Source organism: Babylonia areolata, chromosome 15 (assembly GCF_041734735.1).
Source record: "Babylonia areolata isolate BAREFJ2019XMU chromosome 15, ASM4173473v1, whole genome shotgun sequence".
Lineage (NCBI taxonomy): Eukaryota > Metazoa > Mollusca > Gastropoda > Neogastropoda > Buccinidae > Babylonia > Babylonia areolata.
The window spans coordinates 28,782,970-28,805,246 of NC_134890.1; the positions used below are offsets into that span (position 1 = coordinate 28,782,970).

At 42.2% G+C, this 22,277-nt stretch overlaps 2 protein-coding genes across 2 annotated transcripts; one reads left to right on the forward strand and one right to left on the reverse strand.

Moving 5' to 3' along the window:
- The first annotated feature begins 2,486 nt into the window (after window positions 1-2,486).
- LOC143290249 (prefoldin subunit 5-like) lies at window positions 2,487-8,799 on the forward strand. Its single transcript, XM_076599588.1, has 5 exons — window positions 2,487-2,623; window positions 5,345-5,479; window positions 6,021-6,095; window positions 6,675-6,780; window positions 7,651-8,799. Exons 1-5 carry the CDS (start codon window positions 2,528-2,530, stop codon window positions 7,728-7,730), a joined length of 492 nt encoding a protein of 163 aa, XP_076455703.1. The 5' UTR covers window positions 2,487-2,527; the 3' UTR covers window positions 7,731-8,799.
- A 287-nt stretch (window positions 8,800-9,086) lies between these two features.
- On the reverse strand, window positions 9,087-22,003 carry LOC143290322 (poly(A) RNA polymerase, mitochondrial-like). The gene is made up of 9 exons (XM_076599676.1): window positions 21,838-22,003; window positions 20,515-20,693; window positions 19,307-19,525; window positions 18,794-18,813; window positions 16,246-16,456; window positions 14,940-15,157; window positions 13,693-13,919; window positions 12,568-12,660; window positions 9,087-11,769 (listed from the first exon to the last, which is right to left on the reverse strand). Exons 1-9 carry the CDS (start codon window positions 22,001-22,003, stop codon window positions 11,270-11,272), a joined length of 1,833 nt encoding a protein of 610 aa, XP_076455791.1. The 3' UTR covers window positions 9,087-11,269.
- Window positions 22,004-22,277: the final 274 nt, after the last annotated feature.

Sequence of the window (22,277 nt, forward strand, 5' to 3'; positions counted from 1 at the left end):
TTTTCATTGGTTGAAATTCATTATGGCGCCACGGACATAAATCATTGGTTTGTGCGCTCCCTTATTAGCTGGCTTGGATAATAAAAAAAAAAAATTTTTAATTTAAAAACCAGACCAGCGGCTGTCAAAGAAAATCTTAAGAATCTGTACTTGGTTCATGCGAGATAGAGAATCTCAATAAATGAAAATTTCACATATCAACTGCATATATTTTATGCCTCCAAGAAACCAGGTCTGGTCATAGACATATTATTATATAGATGTATATGTATCAGTAGGTCTGGTGCAGACAGTGGCCATCCGGCCAGGACTTGTTGCTGACTGGACAGGGCCATATCAGGCATATCAGGACCGTCAAACCATACAAATGCTCAACCGAGTCAACACAAAACTGTCGTATCTACAAAAAACAAAAATACTAAGACAAACCCACAAAACACAGTATCCCAACCATTTAGCCGCTCCTTTGGTAAATAAGACGATGCCATGCTGAGGACGCCAGCCATCCCGCTTAATTTATCATCCCCAGATTACAAAAAATCGTAAACAAAGAGAGAGAAAAACAACAATACCTCAAAGCCAAACAAAAAATACCGGCATTAAAAAAAAAAAGCTCATATAGGCAAATAACACTGCAGAACTGATGGGCACTGAGCTGGTGCTCCGGCACCGCCGGCTGATGCCAGTGTCTACTACTTCTCACTACCTAACTAATCGCCAAAGCAAAACAGCATAAGTAGATACTAGTAGTGCATCACAGACTGCGGAAAAGAGGAGAAAAAAGCCAAGGCCTGCCTGAACAACTGAAAAGAAAGGCCGGGGGATCAGTGGACTGGGAAGGCAGAAACTAAAGGAGACAACAGCGAACGAAAGAGAAAAGGCATAGTAAAAGTGATAGAAAAGAGGATATTTCTAGCACAGAATTTTCACTGCCAGTGAGAAGGCGGAGATGACAATCAAGTTATTTATCTGAAAGACCCCCGGCATTCCCACCGCGGGGGACATCGCCAGAACTATAATGAGCATGCAGACCAACCAGTTTTGACCGACAAATTCGTTTGTAGTTTTTTTGTGTTTTTTTTCAAAGGCGTAGAGGAAGAGGATTAACAACCATCTAAAAAATCTTTTTAATCAGTCAGAAAAACTTGTCACAGTGACGAAGCTTCCAGCATTAGAGATCGGTGCAGCAATTATGAGAAACAGTTTAGTTAGGCGAAAGGACTTGAAAAAACTTGATGGGAATCAGAAAAAAAAAAAACCATTGACCTCGTCAATGCCCAAGTTCTTTTCAGTCAAATAGTCTCAACATCATTAAGTTACTCCGTCCATTTTAGTGCTCCGAGTTTGTGTGTGTGTGTGTGTGTGTGTGTGTGTGTGTGTGTGTGTGTGTGTGTGTGTGTGTGTGTGTGTGTGTGTGTGTGTGTGTGTGTGTGTGTCCGTGTCTGTGTCCGCTGTGTGTCTGTGTTTGTGCCCAGCTGTGTCTCAGTGTGTGTATGCAGTGCGGGAGCCCTCGTAAGCCAACACGACTGAGCCAAAATAAATTTCTAACTAGTACACCAACTGAGACTCAGGGTACCAGTCAACACTGAGCAACGAAACGAGCAACTAATAAATTACACAATCTCGAGCTCTTAATCATCAAGCTGGCATACTACTGAAGCATTTAAATCGACCACTCAAGCAAACAGCTTAACTCTTTCCATACGAACGGGGAAAGAGACGACGTTAACAGCGTTTCACCCCAATTACCATCATCAAAATATTGCAAGCGGAAGGCTCTTATACTGAAGACGTGAAGGGTGACAAAGAATACCACAATTCTGACGACGGAAGCTAAAGGTTGGGTCATTCAGACACCCACTGGACATCCGAGGGGTCTGTGTTGAGGAGAAGAGAGGACTGGCCGTACTGATTGAGTTAATCAGAAAACGAAAACGTCAGTCAGTCATACAACTCATCCCATCTTAATAAAGTACTGTTTTGTGAGGAAGGTGGCAGAATGATTAAGACACTTATCTGCCAATACAGTGTCTGAGTTCGAATCCCGGTCACTCCGGCACTTTCAGTGCCGTCCAGCTGATGAGACGACAAACCCACGACTCTTTTTTTTTAAAGTAAAACTTAGCAAGTCAGGCGAGAATGATATTTCAGTTCATGTTTATATCTCGAGCAATCTGTTGTTATTTTCATTCAGTCGTAAGTCGATACTATACAAACGCAAGAGACAGGAGGGAATAGCTTTTACCCCATACGGAACTTATAAATAGAATTTTCTATTTATGTCCGTGCAATAAACAGTCCTACGTGCAGCACCATTTGGCCGTGCAACACGCACTGCCTTGGCGCATTGGAATAGAAAAAACATCCATAGCAACTAAAGGAGAGAGAGAGAGAGAGAGAGAGAGAGAGAGAGAGAGAGAGAGAGAGAGAGAGAGAGAGAGAGAGAATAAATTTTGTTTTATTGTGAATGTGGTAAATAGACACGGTTTCACACTTCCGGAGTGATACCAACGAAACAAGTGCAAGCATGGCGTCGAGCAAAGGCAGCGGAACGGCCCAGCAAATTGACATCAGTCAGCTGCCCTTACCGCAGCTGAATCAGCTCTCCCAACAACTCGAACAGGTTGAGTATGACTTAATTATTCACATGAATGAGACTCTTACGTGTCAAAGATAATTCATAAATGTGAATAGACGTTGCTTTGGTGTGGCCTATGAATGTAACTGAGGGACGACAGAAGAAATCGCCGGTTTTGGTCGCTAAGTCACATGATATAAACACTAAGAACAGCAAGATAATTCAACAAAGTCAATTTTTCACAGGCATACAGAGTTTTTGAATTATAAAGTGAAATGGGCTGCAATGAATTTCAGAGAATTTTAGTTTTACCGTGGTCTTCTTCTTTCCCTTGACTACCGCCTTCATCATTGTGAAGATTCTGTAGACTATAAGGGGGGTTTGCGTGTTTTTGAGGTTTCCTGAGGCAGAGGTTGCTGGGCCAGGGGATGGGTGGGGAGGGAGGGGTGTGTGTGTGGGGTGGGGGGGTGGGGGGAAGGTGATCAGATTCGGGATTTGAAGCCTTCCAGGGTTGGGCTGAGGGCAACCTCAGCAGGAAGGCTGTTCCAGTTGGTTATGGTTCGGGAAAAGAAAGATTTTTGTCTGTACAGCATCCTGCAGTTGGAGAGATGGTACGCTGCTGGGTGCGATCCTCAGGTCCCCATGGATGCTGAAGGATTTTGAGAGGGCTTGTGGCATGTGTTGATGATAAGACCGCCGCTGTGGAACTTAATAGAAGTTAACCAGTCTTGCCTTTTCTCCTTCGCTGTTTGAGGGGGGACCACTGAAGAGTCTCCATCATGTCTTGCACACTGGATGTTTTCCTGCGTCGATGGGTCACCCAGCGAGCAGCCCGGCGTTGTACTGCCTCAAGTTTCTTAATGTCCTTCTCTGTATAGGGGTCCCACTCAGAGCTGGCATACTCCAGGGTTGGGCGGACCAGTGTTTGGTAGGCTTGCTGTTTGATGCACTGGGAGCCTACTTTCAGGTTCCGTCTCAGTAGGCATAAGGTCTTGTTGGCTCGGTTGGAGACATTGGAGATGTGGGGGGTCCATCTAAGATCAGAAGTGATGGTAATGCTGAGGTATTTTGATTTGCTGACTACATCAAGGGTGTGGCCACGAAGGGTGTACTCTGATGGTAGGGGGTCTCTCTTCCGGCTCACTCGCAGTGTCTGGCATTTGTCTGGATGGAAGCTCATAAGCCACTTCTGCTCCCATTCTGCGAGGCAGTCGAGATCCTTTTGTAGGGCTTGCTGGTCGCTGGTGGAGGAGATGGTTTTGTGGCACAGAGTATCATCAGCAAAGAGACAAGCAGTGGAGGACAGTCCAGTCGGCATGTCGTTGATGTAGAGCAGGAACAGGCAAGGCCCAAGAACAGAGCCTTGGGGAACTCCAGATTCTACAGGAACAGGACTGGAAGTGGCTCCATCCACCACTACAGACTGCTGTCTGTCTGATAGGAACTTCCTGATCCAGGTGTGTACTTTCTCTGTGATGCCAAGGGAGTGGATCTTGTGGAGCAGGAGAGAGTGGCAGACTTTGTCGAACGCTTTGGAAAAGTCCATGATGAGAGCATCTGTCTGTTTTCCGGCTTCAAGGTTTGCTGAGAGCTCGTCTACAAGTCCAATGGTCAGGTTTCATTGTAGAGAGAAAACCGACTGCCAAGAGTCTAGATAGCAAAAATTAGTTTGGGATAAAAAAAAAAAAATTACATCACATGCATGAAAACTTATGATGAGACTTAAAACTCTCTCAGTCTCAGTTACTCCACCTCTCTCTCTCTCTCTCTCCCGTCTGTAGGTCAGAGTGTGTTTCACTGTCAATCACTGACGCAATGTGACCCAGTGAGTGCGTGTGTGTATAATTCACTGAAAAAGTTGGTTCGCCTGGGGTTTTTGATTTTTGCAAAACATGAGGACAGAGTGGGTATGTCAAATTGAGTTTATTACTTTTTTGTCATAACAGATTACACTTTGTGAACTGAAATTAGTGCTGTTCTCCACAGACTGATAGAGCACATCAGTACAGTGCATTGCCATGTTTTTTTGTGTTTGTTTCTTGTCTTCCTGTATGTGTATTTGTTTTCCTATGAAAGTGGATCTTTCTTCAGAATTTTGCCAAGGACAACCCTTTTGTTGCCATGTGATGATGGGTAGTTAAGTTTATATCCGCTAAGTAAATACAGCTCACAAGACCTCCGTTTATCATTTCATCAGACCAGCACTCAAGCCGTGTCAAGGTCTAGTTTAGTGGAAGAAAATACTGGCGTGTGTGGGATTTGAGCCTGTGCACTCAGATTCTCTGGCTTCCAAGGCAGACGTGTTAACACCAGGCCACCACTCAACATCATATTATGCCACATTACAGGAGTCTTCAGGAAGTGAACCATGGCCATTCTTATTGACCAAAATGTTATGAATACTGCACTATTCAAAGAATATTGATGGATGAACAAAAGTGTCCATCTCTCCAAAAAGATGTTTTCCCTGCACCTGCAGTTGCATCATTGCATGTATTGTCATTCACTCATTGTGTGACTGCATTGAACGTCAGTGAGTGTATGGCATTGTTACAATACATATGATTTTTTTTTTTTTTTTTTTTTTTTTAAGCCTTGTCCACTATGAAGCCATTAACTTAAATTTCACTCATGCTGGTACAGAACTTATTTTTGTATCACTGTTCTTTTGGAAAATAGATTACCATGCTGATCTATGTGTGCTGCAGGAGTTGTTTCTTTTCTCAATGGAAAATAGATTACCATGCTGATCTATGTGTGTTGCAGGAGATTGAGTTTTTCACCAGCTCTCTGAACCAACTGAAGATGGCCCAGGGCAAGTTCATGGAGTCTGAGGAGTGTGTGGGACGCATCAGCCCAGACAATAAGGGCAAGACCATCCTGGTCCCCCTCACCAGCTCTGTATCCTTTGGGGGCTTGTAGTTAGTGGGCAGATTACACAGGCAGCTGGTGGAGGTGGTGCAGATTAACAGAGGAAAGATAATTTAATTTTAAAGTGTGCATTTTGTGTGTGAGAGACAGAGAGAGGGGGGGGGGGGGGGGAGTACTAAATCTAGAGCCTTGGTAAAAATGTTGGGGACAGAACCAACTCAGTACATTTTATAATAGATCCTTACATATGTAAATTGTCTATGATTTATCATGTGATTTGTATAGATATGTTCTTTTGACATAGATTTTATAGGATATGCTGTGTCAAACGTCGCTGTTTGTTACTTCCACCCTTTCTTTCCCTGCAGACATATTGTGTGATATACATAAGCGTTCATGCACGCATAGACACACATGAATGCATGCACATGTGTACTGCAAACACATGTAAACACACACACATACCCAAAAAAAGTGAAACATTTAAGTATTGATTTATATATGAATACAATTCATGCCACCATAACAGAGCAATGTTAAAAAAGTGAAATATTCCATAACTTGTGGCTAGATGTATGTTCCTGGTGAGCTCAGCGATGTAAACACCGTGCTTGTTGATATCGGCACAGGGTACTATGTGGACATGGTGAGTTGGGTTTGAGTTGCGACCAAATGCTTTTTTGTTTTTTGTGGGTTTTTTTTTTTTTTCATTCTGCAGACATGATTTTATTATGTGCCAACAGTTGTTCTCTGAGATGTGATTTAAACAAAAGGTTTACTCACATCAAATCAATGATACTTGTCCAAGTTTCAGCACTGAGGTTTTACTTGATTGTGCAGAGTTTTGTTGTAATACAGCTGGTAGGGATCTGTGATTAAAGTATTAATTCTAATTCAGAAACTCAGACTGTTTAAAATATTTTGCATTAAAATAAAACCAGAATTGAGATTTTGTGTGCATGGAATGGTCATGTACAGGCATGTTTTATTCTGTTTTACACTCCCTTTATATCTTAATCATAGTTGGTGGATCACTTTGCAAAGCACATGTGAACAGCTAGTAATAATGATTTAATGATAGTTTAATTTATATTGCGTTTTTCCATGTGGACATGCTCAGTTTACATCTGCTTCGGTCACACCTGCTTTTAAAGATTGGGGTTTCCAGCTTGTGTGTACACATGTGATGTCCATGTAACACAATGTTACCATATGTGCGTGACAGTCACCAGAGAAGGCCAAGGACTACTTTGTGCGTAAAGTGGAGTTCATCACCAAACAGATGGAAAAGATCCAGCCCTTGCTGCAAGAGAAATACAGAACAAAACAAGGTTAGTGTAGTCTCTGTCTGCTGGATAAATTCCCCCCCCACCCCCACCCCCACCCCCGGCATCCTCCTGCCATCCCCTTCTGCCCAACCCCACTCTTGCTGCAGTAATAAATATATAGAACAAGGTCAGTTGGTGTCTGTTCTCTTGAGAACTTCTTCCCCACCCACCCTATCCTCTTGCTGCTTATAGAACAAAACAAGGTGATGTGTTGTCTGTCTTGTTTCTCTTTGTGTGTGTGTGTGTGTGTATCATATGTGTGTGTGCATGCTTTTGTTCAAAAAGAATGGGGAAAAAAGTGGAAAGAACAAGCTTACATATCAGTATCAGTTGCTCAAGGAAGCGTCACTGCGTTCAGACAAATCCATATACGCTACACCACATCTGCCAAGCAGATGCGACCAGCAGCGTAACCCAACACGCTCAGGCCTTGAGAAAACAAATGATAAAAATAAAAAATCCATGCACAACTGTATGTATTTGAGTTAACCAAAGAGAAAATTATAGAAGTCGTAAATGCTTTTAAAGAAATCTGTTATGATCATGAGAAAGTAATGTTACTGCAATGTAATCACCATGAAAGGTCTTTGTTAATTTGACCCAGAAGGAACACAATGAAACAGGTGATGGGAGAGAAAAGAAAAATGAAAGTGTTGGGGAAACTATGATATACATTTTGTATAGTTGACTGATGACAGTTATTGTAGTTGATGTTGTTCAGGGTTTTTGTCTTATGTTGTTTCTTTTGTTTGTTTTTTAATGATTGTTACAATATTTGCAGTTTATTATGCTTTACATTTGGTAAGTCTATGACAGTGAGTTACTGTAGTGTAACATGGGAAGCAGGACTGATGGGACATTACTCTTTTCCAGTGGTGATGGAAATCTTACAAGCCAAAGTTCAACAGCAGATGAATGCCCAGCAGCAAGCCGCAAGTGGAGCAGCATCCTAGTTGCGTCCGCCCCCAGTCTAGGCCTCAGTTCACCCTGTGCCCCCTGTCTAGGCCTCATGTCACCCCCTGACTCATCATGCCCGTGTCTCAGTCAAGTTTCTCTGCTCCCAAACCCCCACCTGTGCCCTACAGTCATTGAGTGTCAAGTTGGATTTGTCTCCCCTCAGAGGCCTTGCCTCTGCCCCACCTTGTCCACCTCTGTACATTTCCGTCTCTTTCCCTGATGCACCAATCCAGCTGCAGATGGACACTTTTAAGTATGTCGGGCAGGATTCCAGGTCAATATTGTTGGATGGAAAGACGTGGAAATAAGTGACGTGTTTGTGTCTGGGTGAGGAATTCTGCATAGCATGTTGGGCAATATGAACAATTTCATTGTGAGTCTGGCCAAATGTTGTTGTTTTTCTTTTCTTTTTTTTTTCTCTTTTTCTTTTTTTGTTGTTGTCAGGCTAAGTATTGCTGTAGACTTGTCTGTACAGTTTCTGAGATAACTGTTTCACTTGCAAAAAACCGTAGAAATTGAAAGTACATACAGCTCATCAAGTACTGAATTAAGTATTCCTAGAGGGAAAGCTCTGATTTCTTCTTGTAAGTATGAATATGAATCCAAGATAGATTTTTCGTGTACTCTTTTTGGAGTTATGGTGAAAGTCTCTTCTCCCTTTATTCAGAAAGGATCTTGGAACGTTATTGTTAAAATGTTAAGTTTTAGATATTCAACCACTGTTGACACTTTCAACCAACCTTTTTTTGTGTGCGAATGTGTGTGTGTGTGTTTGTTTTTGGGTTTTTTTGTTTGCTTTTTTCTTTTCCCTTTTTTTTTTTTTTTAATGTATTCTGGAATACCACTCTGATGAGACAGAACATTTTGCTTGAGTTGTGGTGCTCTCTTCACTGCAGTTCATGACATAGCAGAGGTCAGCCTCTTCGCCAATGGAAACATGCTTTTATCGTTGGTTCTTGTCCACAGTACTGTGTTAGCATGACTGATGGCAAAATGTTTGCATTTTATATGATTTGATTTTATTGTTTTCTGACAGTTGACAAAAATTAAAAGGGAAAAAAATCAGGACGCATTGCTTCTTGAAGTTGACAGAGTGGAAATATGTGTTTTGTTTGAAAAGTGTGTTTTTAAGATGTATGATGTGTTATATTAAGTGTTGATCAAAACTGAAAAAAAACCAAAAAAAAAACAACCAAATGTAAAAACAAAAAAACCAATGCACTCATTTTGTTTCAGTGTAAACAATATCTACAATGAAGAATGTGAAATTTGTTATTTCCAATTCTTAAAATTAAGCATAGTTTTATGTAGATCACTACACACACACACACGCACACAGAGTTTGCATTTGACATTGTTATTTATAGTCCAGTTGACCACACAGGGCCATGTCAGACATTGCCTGCACTGTGGCAGGAAGTAAATCACAGCACCAATAAATTAACTGGTGTGAAATAACAGAATTCATTCATCAAACTGTGCATGCACACACATGCACAAAACTTTGTTTTCACTTTCTGCAGAAAGCTGGAAAATTATCTGTGGGTTCTACTCTGTAATATCAACTAAAAAAGATTACTGCTAAAATCTATGATCTTTACAATATAATGCTGCTGTTGCAAAGACATGAACATAAAGCAAATTTAAATTTTAAAACTAAAACCAGGAAATATATCTCTAAATTGATGTATCTTCTAAATTCCCTGCAGTTTTTGGATAATCTCATCTGAAACTACATAATTATTTTTTTACAAAAAACCCCACCATTTTAAATATTATTCCCATTGTTTAAACAGTGACGAAACACTTGTTTTGCAATGGACTACCACTTATGGCTACATTCACTAAGCCCAGCCAGTTGCTGACAGCCTGACACAGCAACACAGTTCACGTCAGACACAACCACTGAGCCAGTTGCTGACAGCGAAAAACAATACGGCGCTCTCCAGATGGAAGTAACAAATATTACTGTGGTTGATTTTTTAAACCTTTAAAGGGAACTCCCATCAATAATGTGTTCATTCACCCCATTGATCAGAATCGTAGCACACATGGAAAATACCATCACTTAACTCCCCAAGCGAGGAGCGATCCACAGAAATGTGTGGAAAATGAGACCCAAAAGAATGCAACCTGATACTTAAAATCTGCAAGAGCAATGTACAGAAGATCTGACAAGGCAGTTTACAAATTTTTATTTTTGTTACTAGCAACTGATCATTTCTGCAAAGCAATGGCAATTTTTTTTTTTCCATCATGGATCATAGAGATTCATGCAGCTGGTATCATTGAAGAATTCTGTTCCTGGACCAGCCAGCCATCTGTTTCGGGTTCACGCCACAAAACAAAAAGCTGGCTGGTGGTCAGCATGAATACATCGCCTACACCCATGACTGCAAAATGCTGCATGCACAAATCCTGGCCAGCACCTGTCGGCTGCTATCAGCAACTGTCTGGGAATAGTGTGAACACAGCCTGATAAGTGTTAGCTGCTGCTTTCCCCACCAGGGGGATTTTCTCTGACCTCTCTTCCTGCCTCACATTACTGCATTACTAGCCAAATGTGGAAAATCTTTTTTCTTTTTTTTTCTTTTTTTTTTGGTTAGTTTATTTGTTAATGATAATATACTTGAGCACAGCGATTTTCACATGAGTGAAAGAACTTTTCTGAAATGTAGCAAATCAAGTATTGTCAATCACTGGCAAGTCTGCCCCAAATAAACCTAATAATAATAATTATTATAATAATAATAATAATGAATGGCATTTGTAATCGCAGAGTTCACTTTTCTTAGTAAATTTAGACTTAATACGCTTTCAGTTGCCCATTCACACATGGGTCCATCCAAAAATGACTAACATGAGCAGTAAAACAGCTCAAATTAATAAAGTAGGAAAGAAAGTAACAAAAACGCCTCTGAACAGATTAATTTTCTGCAGAAATTTGAACTTCTGCAATTTCAAAATCACATTTGCAGCAGCATCTTGTCATCTGATAAAAAATAATAAAAAAATCACAGCTACAGCTGCACACAGTCAATCATTTCCAAGTACGGTATTCATAACTCCTCTTTTAAATGAGGGTGAATGATATATCACCAGACTCTCAATCAGCTCTCACATCCCAAGTTCACACAAAGCCATGCTGCCACACATCCAGTAGTTCTCACGACGTCTCTAGTCTAAGCACTCACATTCACAGATTATCTGTTCAACATAAACACTGCCGCCGATACATCAGCCACAGTGTGGCATGCTCAAACTGTCAATCACTTGCTTTGTCACCTGATACTGAACAACTCTGGAAAGACGCAGCAGATGCCTTCTTCACAAAGGTCAATTTTTTTGTCCCAGCAATCTTGATTTTTTCTTCCTTTGTTTGAATCATCTCAGCAGTGTCAGCTAAGGAGAGCAGACTACCATCTTCAGCTAAGACTGCAGAGAGTTTTTCAACAGTCAACATTATTCACAAAAGACTGCAGAGAGTTTTTCAACAGTCAACACTACTCCCAAACAACTTCCACAGGGATTCTTTTCAAGACACCGCTGAACCTTTCTCCCCACCACAGCTCAATGTTTCCTTTCCCAGATCCTGGCTGGAGTCACTGCTCTGTACAACTGTGCCCTCACTGTCCGTAACTCCACTGACTGTGTCACCATGAACACCATTCTCCTCTTCAAGCTGCTGAACATCCCCACCCTCCCCCTCCCCCTCAAACAAACTTGCGACGCTGTAGGCGGGGCTGTGTGACTGGGAGGCGGGGTGGAAGAGACACAGCAGACCCCAGGGCTTGGTCGTATCGGGGACGCTTTTGGACTCCAGACAGTGCACAGCCTGCAGCATGGCTTCCTGCATCCTGGTCACATAGGCAGGGCTGACGTTGATGCTGACATTGTGGCTGATGTCCAGGGGGTTCTCAATGTACATGGGGCTGGGGGTCTGCCTGGGAAATGTGCTCCCTTCGATCAGGGACAGGCCCTGACCGCCAAAGTCAAAATGGCCGTAGAAGTGGAAGAACTCCTTCAGCAGCTCGTCTGAAATTAAAGGTTTTTAAAAATTACTAAAAAAAAATTAATTGAGGATAAATATGTATTCAGTCAATTGTCTCCCTCCTACCTGACATTTTCGCCATATTCTTTCCCCTAATCAATAAAAATAACACTGGTTATAATCAGTATGTGTTCAGTCACTCATCTCCCTTCTCCCTGACATTTCCACTTCCATCTTGCGTGCACCAAGGCTACTGTTGTGCCATGGAATCTGTGAACCAAACATGAAGTTTGTTTCCAGGTCTTTACATATACACAACCAGTAAACTGATGACATGGGAACTACAATAAACATTTACATCCACAAAACACTGTGTGTGTGTGCGTGCTTGAGCATGAATTATTAGTGTTTGTATATAGTGCATGCGACTGTGTTTGTACAGAAGGGTGTGTGTGTCAGTGTCCATGCTAGCTGTCTGTGTCTGCACAGAATTTCAGGTAACTTTGTAGACATGAGGGGGTGAGGGTGAAGGATGAAGATCCATGTGCACTGATGTATATGTGTGTGTGTGCATTACTGTGTAAGCCAGGACTGACTACAAAACAATTTCATGGATGGACTATAGCTACATAACATGCACACTATTATAATAATAATGATGGAAATTTATAAAGCACCTTCCAGCGCTTAAGGCACTTTACAGTAAAAGGAAAAAGTAATATACCAAAGAAACAATAATATGGTGTCGTGTATAACACAAAAAGTTAACAACTAACAACATCACACACACACAGACACACACACACACACACACACACACACACACACATCCACACACCCACCCAATGTCTGTGTGTTGGTGGACTTAGGAACCTTCGACACATCAGTGACAAAAGCGTAGTCGACATCATCAATGATGAAGTGATCACCAGGCCCTGAAAACAAACACTGCATTAATGTTGGACAACTTACATAAGTCTGTTTTTATGTTCTTTTTTTTTTTTTTTCCTTTTTTTTTCGGAGTCCCCCACACACGGCCACACCTAGGTTCATCTGCCACAGTCCCAGAGTTAAGTCCACAGGGAACCATTGATGTTAGGTCGCCAGGAGGAATCTCTTTTGATCTTGTTTAATGTTTATCTCCTTTCAAGCTACATCAAGTCAGTAGATTAATAGCGACAGATATCAAATTTTCCTTTCTTTCAATCTGCTGAACACATGAAAAATATCCAATGCACACACAAAATACATGCTCACAGATATACATAAACATACATGCATAAAGACACTAACACACTACACATCCCCCACACAGCACTACATATCCCCCACACAGCACTACACATCCCCCACACATAGCTACACATCCCCCACACAGCAATACAGTGCTACACATCCCCCACACAGTGCTACACATCCCCCACACAGCGCTACATATCCCCCACACAGAACTACACATCCCCCACACAGTGCTACACATCCCCCACACACTGCTACACATCCCCCACACACTGCTACACATCCCCCACACAGAGCTACACATCCCCCACACAGCGCTACACATTCCCCACACAGTTCTACACATCACCCACACACTGCTACACATCCCCCCACACAGCGCTACACATCTCCCACACAGCATTACACATCCCCCACACAGCACTACACATCCCCCACACAGCGCTACACATCCCCAACACAGCGCTACATGTCCCAACACATCACTACACATCCCCACAAATCCCCAACACAGTGCTACACATCCCACACACATTGCTACACGTCACCATAAATCCCCAACACAGTGCTACACATCCCACACACATTGCTACACGTCACCATAAATCCCCAACACAGTGCTACATGTCTACACGTCCCCACAAATCCCCCTCACAGCGCCACACGTCCCCACAAATCCCCCACACAGAGCCACACATCAACACGTCCCTCACACATCCCCCACTGACCAGCCAGGTCCTGCAGATGGCGGAGGGGAGGGAGGACAGGGGGGGAGCGGGTCTGCAGGAACAGCACCAGCAGGGTCAGCAGGGTGAAGTTGGCCGGCCACGGCCCCGGGTGGCCGCGGGTCAGGTCGCATGACTTCGCCCACTGCTTCACCGTGGTCATCAGGACCCGAACCCGGCGGTCTGTCTCCCCCAGCAGGTACATCAGCTCCGACATCTTCCGCCCCGACCTGTGCCGCACGTCTGTTGTTAAGCTGTGGTCATCATCTTTACAGCATAATCCACACACCTGTCATTGTCATTGTCACTGTCATGGTCACTGTCCTTACAGTACAACCCACACACCTGTCCTTAAGTTGTGGTCATCGTCCTCAGTAAAACACACACACCTGTCCTTAAGTTGTGGTCATCATTCTTACAGTGCAACCCGCACACCTGCCCTTAGCTGTGGTCACAGTTCTTTCATTAAAACCCACACAGCTGTCCTTAATCTGTGGTCACTGTCCTTACAGTAACACACACACACACACTTGTCCTTACCTGTGATCACTGTCCTTACATTAAAACACACATACCTGACTTTACCTGTGGTCACTGTCTCCACGGTAAAACCCATACACCTGTCCTTAGCTGTGGTCACCATCTCACAAAAACCCCACACATGTGTCCATAGCTGTGGTAATCATTCTCACACTGGTCACAGTAAAATCCACATACCTGTCCTTAGCTGTGGTCATTGTCCTTACAATAAAACCCACAAACCTATCCTTAAGTTGTGGTCACCATTATGACAAAGACATGTGTTTTAAGCTGCAGTCTGCATAGACACAGCATCATGTGATGACTTTTTTGAGACTGCATCACTGCAATATATAATTTAGAGATATCAATCCCCATAATATATAATTTAGAGACATTAATCCCCATAAATTCTTAAACTTTTTTAAATCATTACGGCAAATTGAGTGGAGTTCAACAAACTTTCAGCTTGTGCCCTAAAATCATGTAGTTCAGTGCTTGGGTTTTGGTTTCATTGTTCAAGAGGGTGCAGGACAAACTTAACACATTTACAATCAGTCACCAAACCAACCCAACATCAAAACTCACAGATTAACATAGGAGAGATCACAGTCAAAATCCCACACCAAAACTCACATTAACAAAGGAGAGATCACGGTCGAAACCCCACACAAAAACTCACAGACGAACACAGGAGAGATCACAGTTGAAACCCCACACCCCAAACTCACATATTAACGTAGGAGAGATCACAGTCGAGCGCGGTGGCCTCATGGTGGAACTTGATGATGGGGACGCGGGCGTTGAGCACCTTGTTGATGCTGTGTGTGGACGGCAGCAGACTGCGCACCATCTCCCCAACCAGGTCCAGGCACTGCTGCCCAAACACTCGCTCCTCCTCCGACCCACGCTTCGTCAGGAAGCGGAACCGTTTGGTGGAGTTGATTTGCTGTACAAGGGAGTGAGTACTTTCAGCTTCCTTTACTAAAATATTACATGTTGTTTATTCTTTGGATGGTTTGTTGGACTGATGTATATATTTCAGAATCATTCATATGGTCTGTACGTTAATTTTTTTTTTAAATTGTGATTGACTTGCTGTACAATGGAGTAAGTGGTTTCAGCCTTCTTTACATAATATAACATGTTAGTTGTTATTCATTATTTCTAGATAATCTATTGGACTGATATCATACTTATTCAAAAACTGTACTTTTAAAAAATGTGATCCATAACTTTTTAAAGCATTTCTGTTCTTCCCAAATGGCACTCTAGCAATCCTCATTATCACAAATCACACACACACACACCACACACACACACACACACACTTAAAAAATATTCCACACACCATGGAGAGTGCTGGACAAAGTGAAAATGAAATGACAAATTTCTGGAGGAGGGCTGGGGGTGCAGGGGCAGGGTGTGGGGGTCAAGCGGCCAGTGGGGGAGGCAGGAGAAGGATGTTGTTGTTTTTTTCAGATTTACAGTTTAGTTTACAGATTCAGGAAGCATGAAAACAAAGCTTTGTTTGATCAATTAAATCAACAATTCTTCATCTATTTTCGCTGTTTTTGCGAACAACCCTGTTTTTTTATGCAGTGGTCTCATGGAGTGCTGGTCCAGGCGAGTTGTAGTAGGCATGTAGCTGCAGGGTATGATGGTCGTGTCCGACTATGACCATCAGAACAGCAGAGGAGGTAACTGCTGTCCCAACTATCTGGGCTCAAATTTGATAATAGTGGAGAGTGTCTTGCCCAAGTTACATCCCCACTCTCTCAGCCAAAAGGGTTTCAGCACAGTCAGCGTTGGGATGGTTCCCAAAGGCCAACTAGCCCCCAAGGCTGCAGCAATAAGAGCCAGTGCAATCTTGCCTCCTAGATCGAAAGTCATACTCCTTCATGAAAGACTAAACTGTGAATGACCTCCCACTGCAACGGAGTAACCATTGATCACACAGCTCTCACTTTGCTGTTGGCCCACCTGTAAGGGTTATGTCAAACTGTGATACAAACGGAGCAAGGGGCCATAACTCACGAGGTCTGGGGGCCTAAGAGTGACCATCATGTCCAGATCACAGCCATCCCAGCCAAAGCCGTTGCTGGACGACCCAAAGGGCTCCACGCGGCAGAAGGGCATGCTGGTCCGTATCAGATCCTTGATCACAGAGCACACAAAGAAACGCAGGCGGTATCCAATGTCCTGAGAGGCAACGCGTTTCATACAGTGCCTCCATCTGATCGCACACCTGCACACACAGCACAGCACTTCTGGCTGGTCATCAAACTAATCTAACAATATATCTTTAATAATACTACTACTGCTACTACTCTTGGTAGTCAATCGGTTTCAAAGATGACACAACACTTGTCATACATTTCATACATCACAATTCCAGTGATAATGGTTTTATATCAAAGACAGGACACATGCGCACACACACGCACACACACACACATGCACCCACACACACACACACATGCACACACACACACCTCATATATGTTTATACATACATCACACTAAACACAGAACACACACCTATGCTCGCACACAAAATAACATATGCAAACACTAAAAAAAAAAAATGTGTGCACAGACATTCATCCAATATCACTTAAATCAATAGTCTTACCACAACCAATATCCCCTGTTATGAAAAGACAAACTAAAGAAGCGATTAACAACACACACACATATTTCCAGTTCCACACTTAACCACTATAAAGGACATTTTCCCCCCCAGAATCTGGAAGGAATCCAATCCCTGACATATTATGCAAAACACTACTCTGCCAAGGCAGAGAAATGGAAAGAAGCTGTGGCTAATAATAGATAGCCTCCCTTAGCATATTACACCCCCCCACAACCCCCTTTTTGTTTGCCTATGCAATCCCCTCGCTGACATTAGTGACACAAGACTTTACAGTGACCCACCAGTTCGAACAGTAATGACACAAGACTTTAGAGTGAGCCACAAGTATGGACATTAATGACACAAGACTTTAGAGTGACCCACCAGTACGGACATTGAATTAATGACACAAGACTTTAGAGTGACCCACAAGTGTGGACATTAATGACACAAGACTTTTCAGTGACCCACCAGTACGGACATTGCATCAATGACACAAGACTTTACAGTAACCCATCAGTATGGACATTAATAACACAAGAATTTACAGTGATCCACCAGTACCAATATTAATGACACATAACTTCACAGTGACCTACCAATATGGACATTAATGACACAAGACTTTACAGAGACCCACCAGTACGGACATTAAATTAATGACACAAGACTTTACAGTGACCCACCAGTATGAACATTAAATTAATGACACAAGACTTTACAGTGGCCCATCAGTACGAACATTAAATTAATGACACAAGACTTTACAGTAACCCACCAGAATGGACATTAATGACACAAGACTTTATACAGTGACCCACCAGTATGGACACTGAATTAATGACACAAGATTTTACAGTGACCCACCAGTATGGACATTTAATTAATGACACAAACCTTTACAGTAACCCACCAGTACGAACATTAAATTAATGACACAAGACTTTACACACTAATGACACAAGACTTTACAGTGACCCACCAGTACGGACATTAATGACACTCGACTTTACAGTGACCTACCGCTGCAGACAATAATGACGCAAGACTTTACAGTGAGCCACCAGTACGGACAGTGAATTAATGACACAAGACTTTACAGTGACCCACTAGTATGGACATTAAATTAATGACACAACACTTTACAGTAACCCACCAGTACAGACATTATATCAATGACACAACACTTTACAGTGACCCACCAGTATGGACATTAATGACACAAGACTACACAGTGACCTACCAGTTCGGACATTTATGACACAAGACTTTACAGTGACCCACCAGTACTGACATCAATGACACAAGACTTTACAGTGAACCACCAGTATGGACATTAATGACACAAGACTTTACAGTGACCCACCAGTACAGACATTAATGACACAAGACTTTACAGTGACCCACCAGTATGGACATTAATAATGAAACAAGACTTTACAGTGACCTACCAGTACAGACGTTAATGACCCAAGACTTTACAGTGACCTACCAGTATGGACATTAATGACACAAGACTTTACAGTGACCAGTGAGTACAGACATTAATGACACAAGACTTTAGAGTGACCTACCAGTACAGACGTTAATGACACAAGACTTTACAGTGACCCACCAGTATGGACATTAATGACACAAGACTTTACAGTGAAACCAATGAGTACAGATATTAATGACACAAGACTTTACACTGACCCACCAGTATGGACAATAAATTAATGACACAATACGTTACAGTGATCCACCAGTATGGACACTGATGACACAAGACTTTACAGTGACCCATCAGTATGGACATTAATGACACAAGACTTTACAGTGACCAACCAATACAGATATTAATGAAACAAGACTTTACAGTGATCCACCAGTATGGACATTAATGACACAAGACTTTACAGTGATCCACCAGTATGGACATTAATGACACAAGACTTTACAGTGACCCACCAGTACAGACTGGCAGGGGTCTGAATCCAGCCATGTGGTACAAAACACACTTGCACTCTCTCTATCTTTCTGACCTTATCAGTGTTTACACTCCCGCAAGAAATCTCCGCTCTCCCTCTGACTGTAACAACCTTTTGAAACTTCCTTGTGTCAATACAAGAGCCAATGGTGAACGTTCTTTCCTCTTTGCTGCTCCTCATATCTGGAACAACTTCCTCATCATATGCGTGCATCTGATTCTATCTCTGCTTTTTGCTCTCCACTAAAAACTCATCTTTTTAAAACCTATCTATAAGCACTCAGCCCCCTTATTATCCAACACCATCCATGTCAGCTCACTTTGGAAGCATGAAGTGTGGGAAAGGGAAAGTGGGGGTGGGGGAGGGAGGGGTTTTGAGAAAGAATGGTCATGAATGATTTATGTAATTTGTAATTTTCTTCTTTCATGTAAAGCACCCTGAGCTCTTAGAGAGAAAGGGTGCTATATAAATGTACATTATTATCAACACTTACACTCTCCGCAGCAATGAAGTCCTCCTCTGACAGCTCCTTGTTGGTGACCACCTCCGGCACAATGGACTGACCGGGCCTGTGGCGCTGGACATGCATGGTGCTCATGGCATACAGCAGACGGCTGCGAACAGGCATCTGACAGGCGTCCGGAAAGTAACTCACGTGCTGCATCAGCTTCTCCACCGTCTCCCTGCGTTGGAACTCCACCAGAAGGTAGTTCTGAAATTTGGAGAGCAGTTTTGGTATTTCCTTGTCTTTGAGTTTGGCAATCAAAAACACAATCAGAATCACTTGGTTTGGTTTGCTGTCTCCACCAGAAGGTAGCTTTGAACTTTGGAGAGTGGTTTTAGTATTTCCTTGACTTTGTAGTTCTGAAATATGAAGAGAGGTTTTGGTCTTTCCTAGTCTTTAACAATAATAAATAAAAATAAAAAACCCACACAAGTAGAATTACTTGGTTTGATTTGCTATCTCCACCGGAAGGTAGTTCTGAAATTTAGAGAGCAACAATGTTTTGGTATTTCCTCATCTTTGGCAATAAAAAAACCCCACATAATTACAATCACTTGGTATGGTTTGCAAACTCCACCAAACGGTAGTTCTGAAATATGGAGAGCGGTTTTGGTATTTCCTTGTCTTTGGCTATCAAAAAACACAATTAGAATTGCTCAGTTTGGTTTGCCATGATTCTGTTGTATGTTTCTGTTTTGTCATATGTGCCAAATGTGGTTTGGTTTGCTATGATTTTGTTGAACATTTCTGTATACGTTATATACGTCAAATTTTACTGTTATTAGTATTATGCTTAACATTTGTATCACTGAGGTCACCACACTCCATTTTCTTTTGCTGAGATAGTAAAGTTATTATGAATCTGCCGATTCTGAGCTTTTTTTTTTTTTTTTTTTTTGCTTTAAAAAAAAAGTGAAAGCATAGGTGGAAATAAACTCTTTAGTCTGTTACAGAGTTCAGTATGAAGGTAAGACAAGATGTTATCGTCTTTTTCTTTTTAATTCAAAAGAACAGCCAGCAGTGTAAAAAACTGAAAGGATGTGTTGTGCATGCATGCATGCATAAGTGTGAAACTCAGATTTTAACAAAATGAAAAGGATGATTTTGAACAATAAAAGATAAAAACTTTGATAATAAAAGAAAATTTTAAAAAAACACCCACAATGTAAAGATCATTGTGAATGACCAGTAATTACCTTGCCTTTGTGCAGACTGTAGGCTTTATGGATGGGCCCCACTGCCCGCAGACTGTCACAGACGTCCTGTGGACACACGGGCACACGCACCAGCACTGACCGCGCCGCCTCCTCATGGCGCTGCTCCAACATGGCGCGGTAACTTCTGGCTGCAGATTTCCCTCCCCGTGCTGTTTTCTCTGTCCACACACATCAGACAACCAGTCTCCATTACTTAGTCAAAAACTATAATGACACTGACTGGTTTGCTGCCACGGACAGGTAACTGGAGGTTCAAATCCCCTTGTCCTTTATGATAAATGACAAATGGGAATTTTTAAAAACTCATCCCTCCTGGAAGTTTAAACCCCCTTGTCCTTTACAAAAAATGGCAAATGGGTTGTTTTTGTTTTTTATTAAACTCATCCCTCCAAGTCCTTCCCCTCCCCTCATCTCTCAACCCTACCCAACCACTTCCTGCCCTGCCAACTATGACAGACATTATAGTCTGTAGGCTGAAAATGAGGTGTGTGAGTGGGGTTAAGGGAGGGTGCATGTGTCATTGTGTGTGCATGGGGGAGGAGGAGGGAGAAGGTCACTGGCTGAGGCAGTGAGAAGCTGGGGGTGGGTAAGAGATGGAGAGACCTGTATCTTTTATTTAACTTGTTACTATGTTAATGGTTTGAGCATTGACCATCTGCAAATACCAGCTTTAAAATGCCTATTGTCAATATTTTCATAATCATACTGCACACACAGACACAGACAAACAGTATGTGTCAAAAACTGCCTATTGTCAATATTTTTTTTAATAGGATTATACAGCACATATTCAGATATTGACACAGACACGCACACATGACCTTTAAACAGACCACTGTCAATATTTTCATAGGATTATAGTTTACACACACACACACACACACACACACACACACAAACACATCTGTTCTTGAAGTTCTTCTGTTTCAACTAATTCAAGCACATTATCAATCTGCTGATCATTCTGAAAGTAACTGGGGAGCATTTGCTGTTGTAAAAGATTTTGCAAGGATGTATACATGTGTAGCAGTTATTGTTGTTTCCACCAACAGATGGAGGGGGAACTGGGGAGGGAGTGGGGAAGGAAGTGGTTGTGGGTGGGGTTGATCACTGATCACACCACACACATGCACGCAGGCATAATGATAAACACTACCACAAACTCACACACACTGCGCATGAGGGGATGATGCGCACGCGTACACACACGTACACACAGACAGACAGACAGACAGAGAGAGAGAGAGAGAGAGAGAGAGAAACACACTCTCAAATGCACACCTCTTTTCTTTCATTCCTTACCGTTAACTTTCTGCCCTTCAAATAAAGATTTCATATGGACTTTATCTGTCTGTTCATCTTTCTGGATCTTTTTGCGCTTTGAGGCATAACATCTCCTGTAAATATTATTAAAAGAATTTCCCCACTTCTGCTTTCCTCTAAGCATGCTTGTCAAGGGCGTCGCCATTTTGAAATTGTGATTGCAAGAGATTACTAAAATGCAACCAGGCAAATGAGGAACTATTTTCGTATGTCTGACTGTGAGCTGCTTTTTCCAATGACCAATTAAATAAGACTGTGTTCAGAGTTCCCAAGGTTGTATACAGAAACGTTAATTTAGAGAGTGATATATATGTCGATCAGGGAACCTTTTAAGGGACATAACTTATTGCTAAAATAGCAAAGCATTCAGGTAAAGGATTGTGTCCCATCTATGCCAATGCATAATGTATTATCGTTGC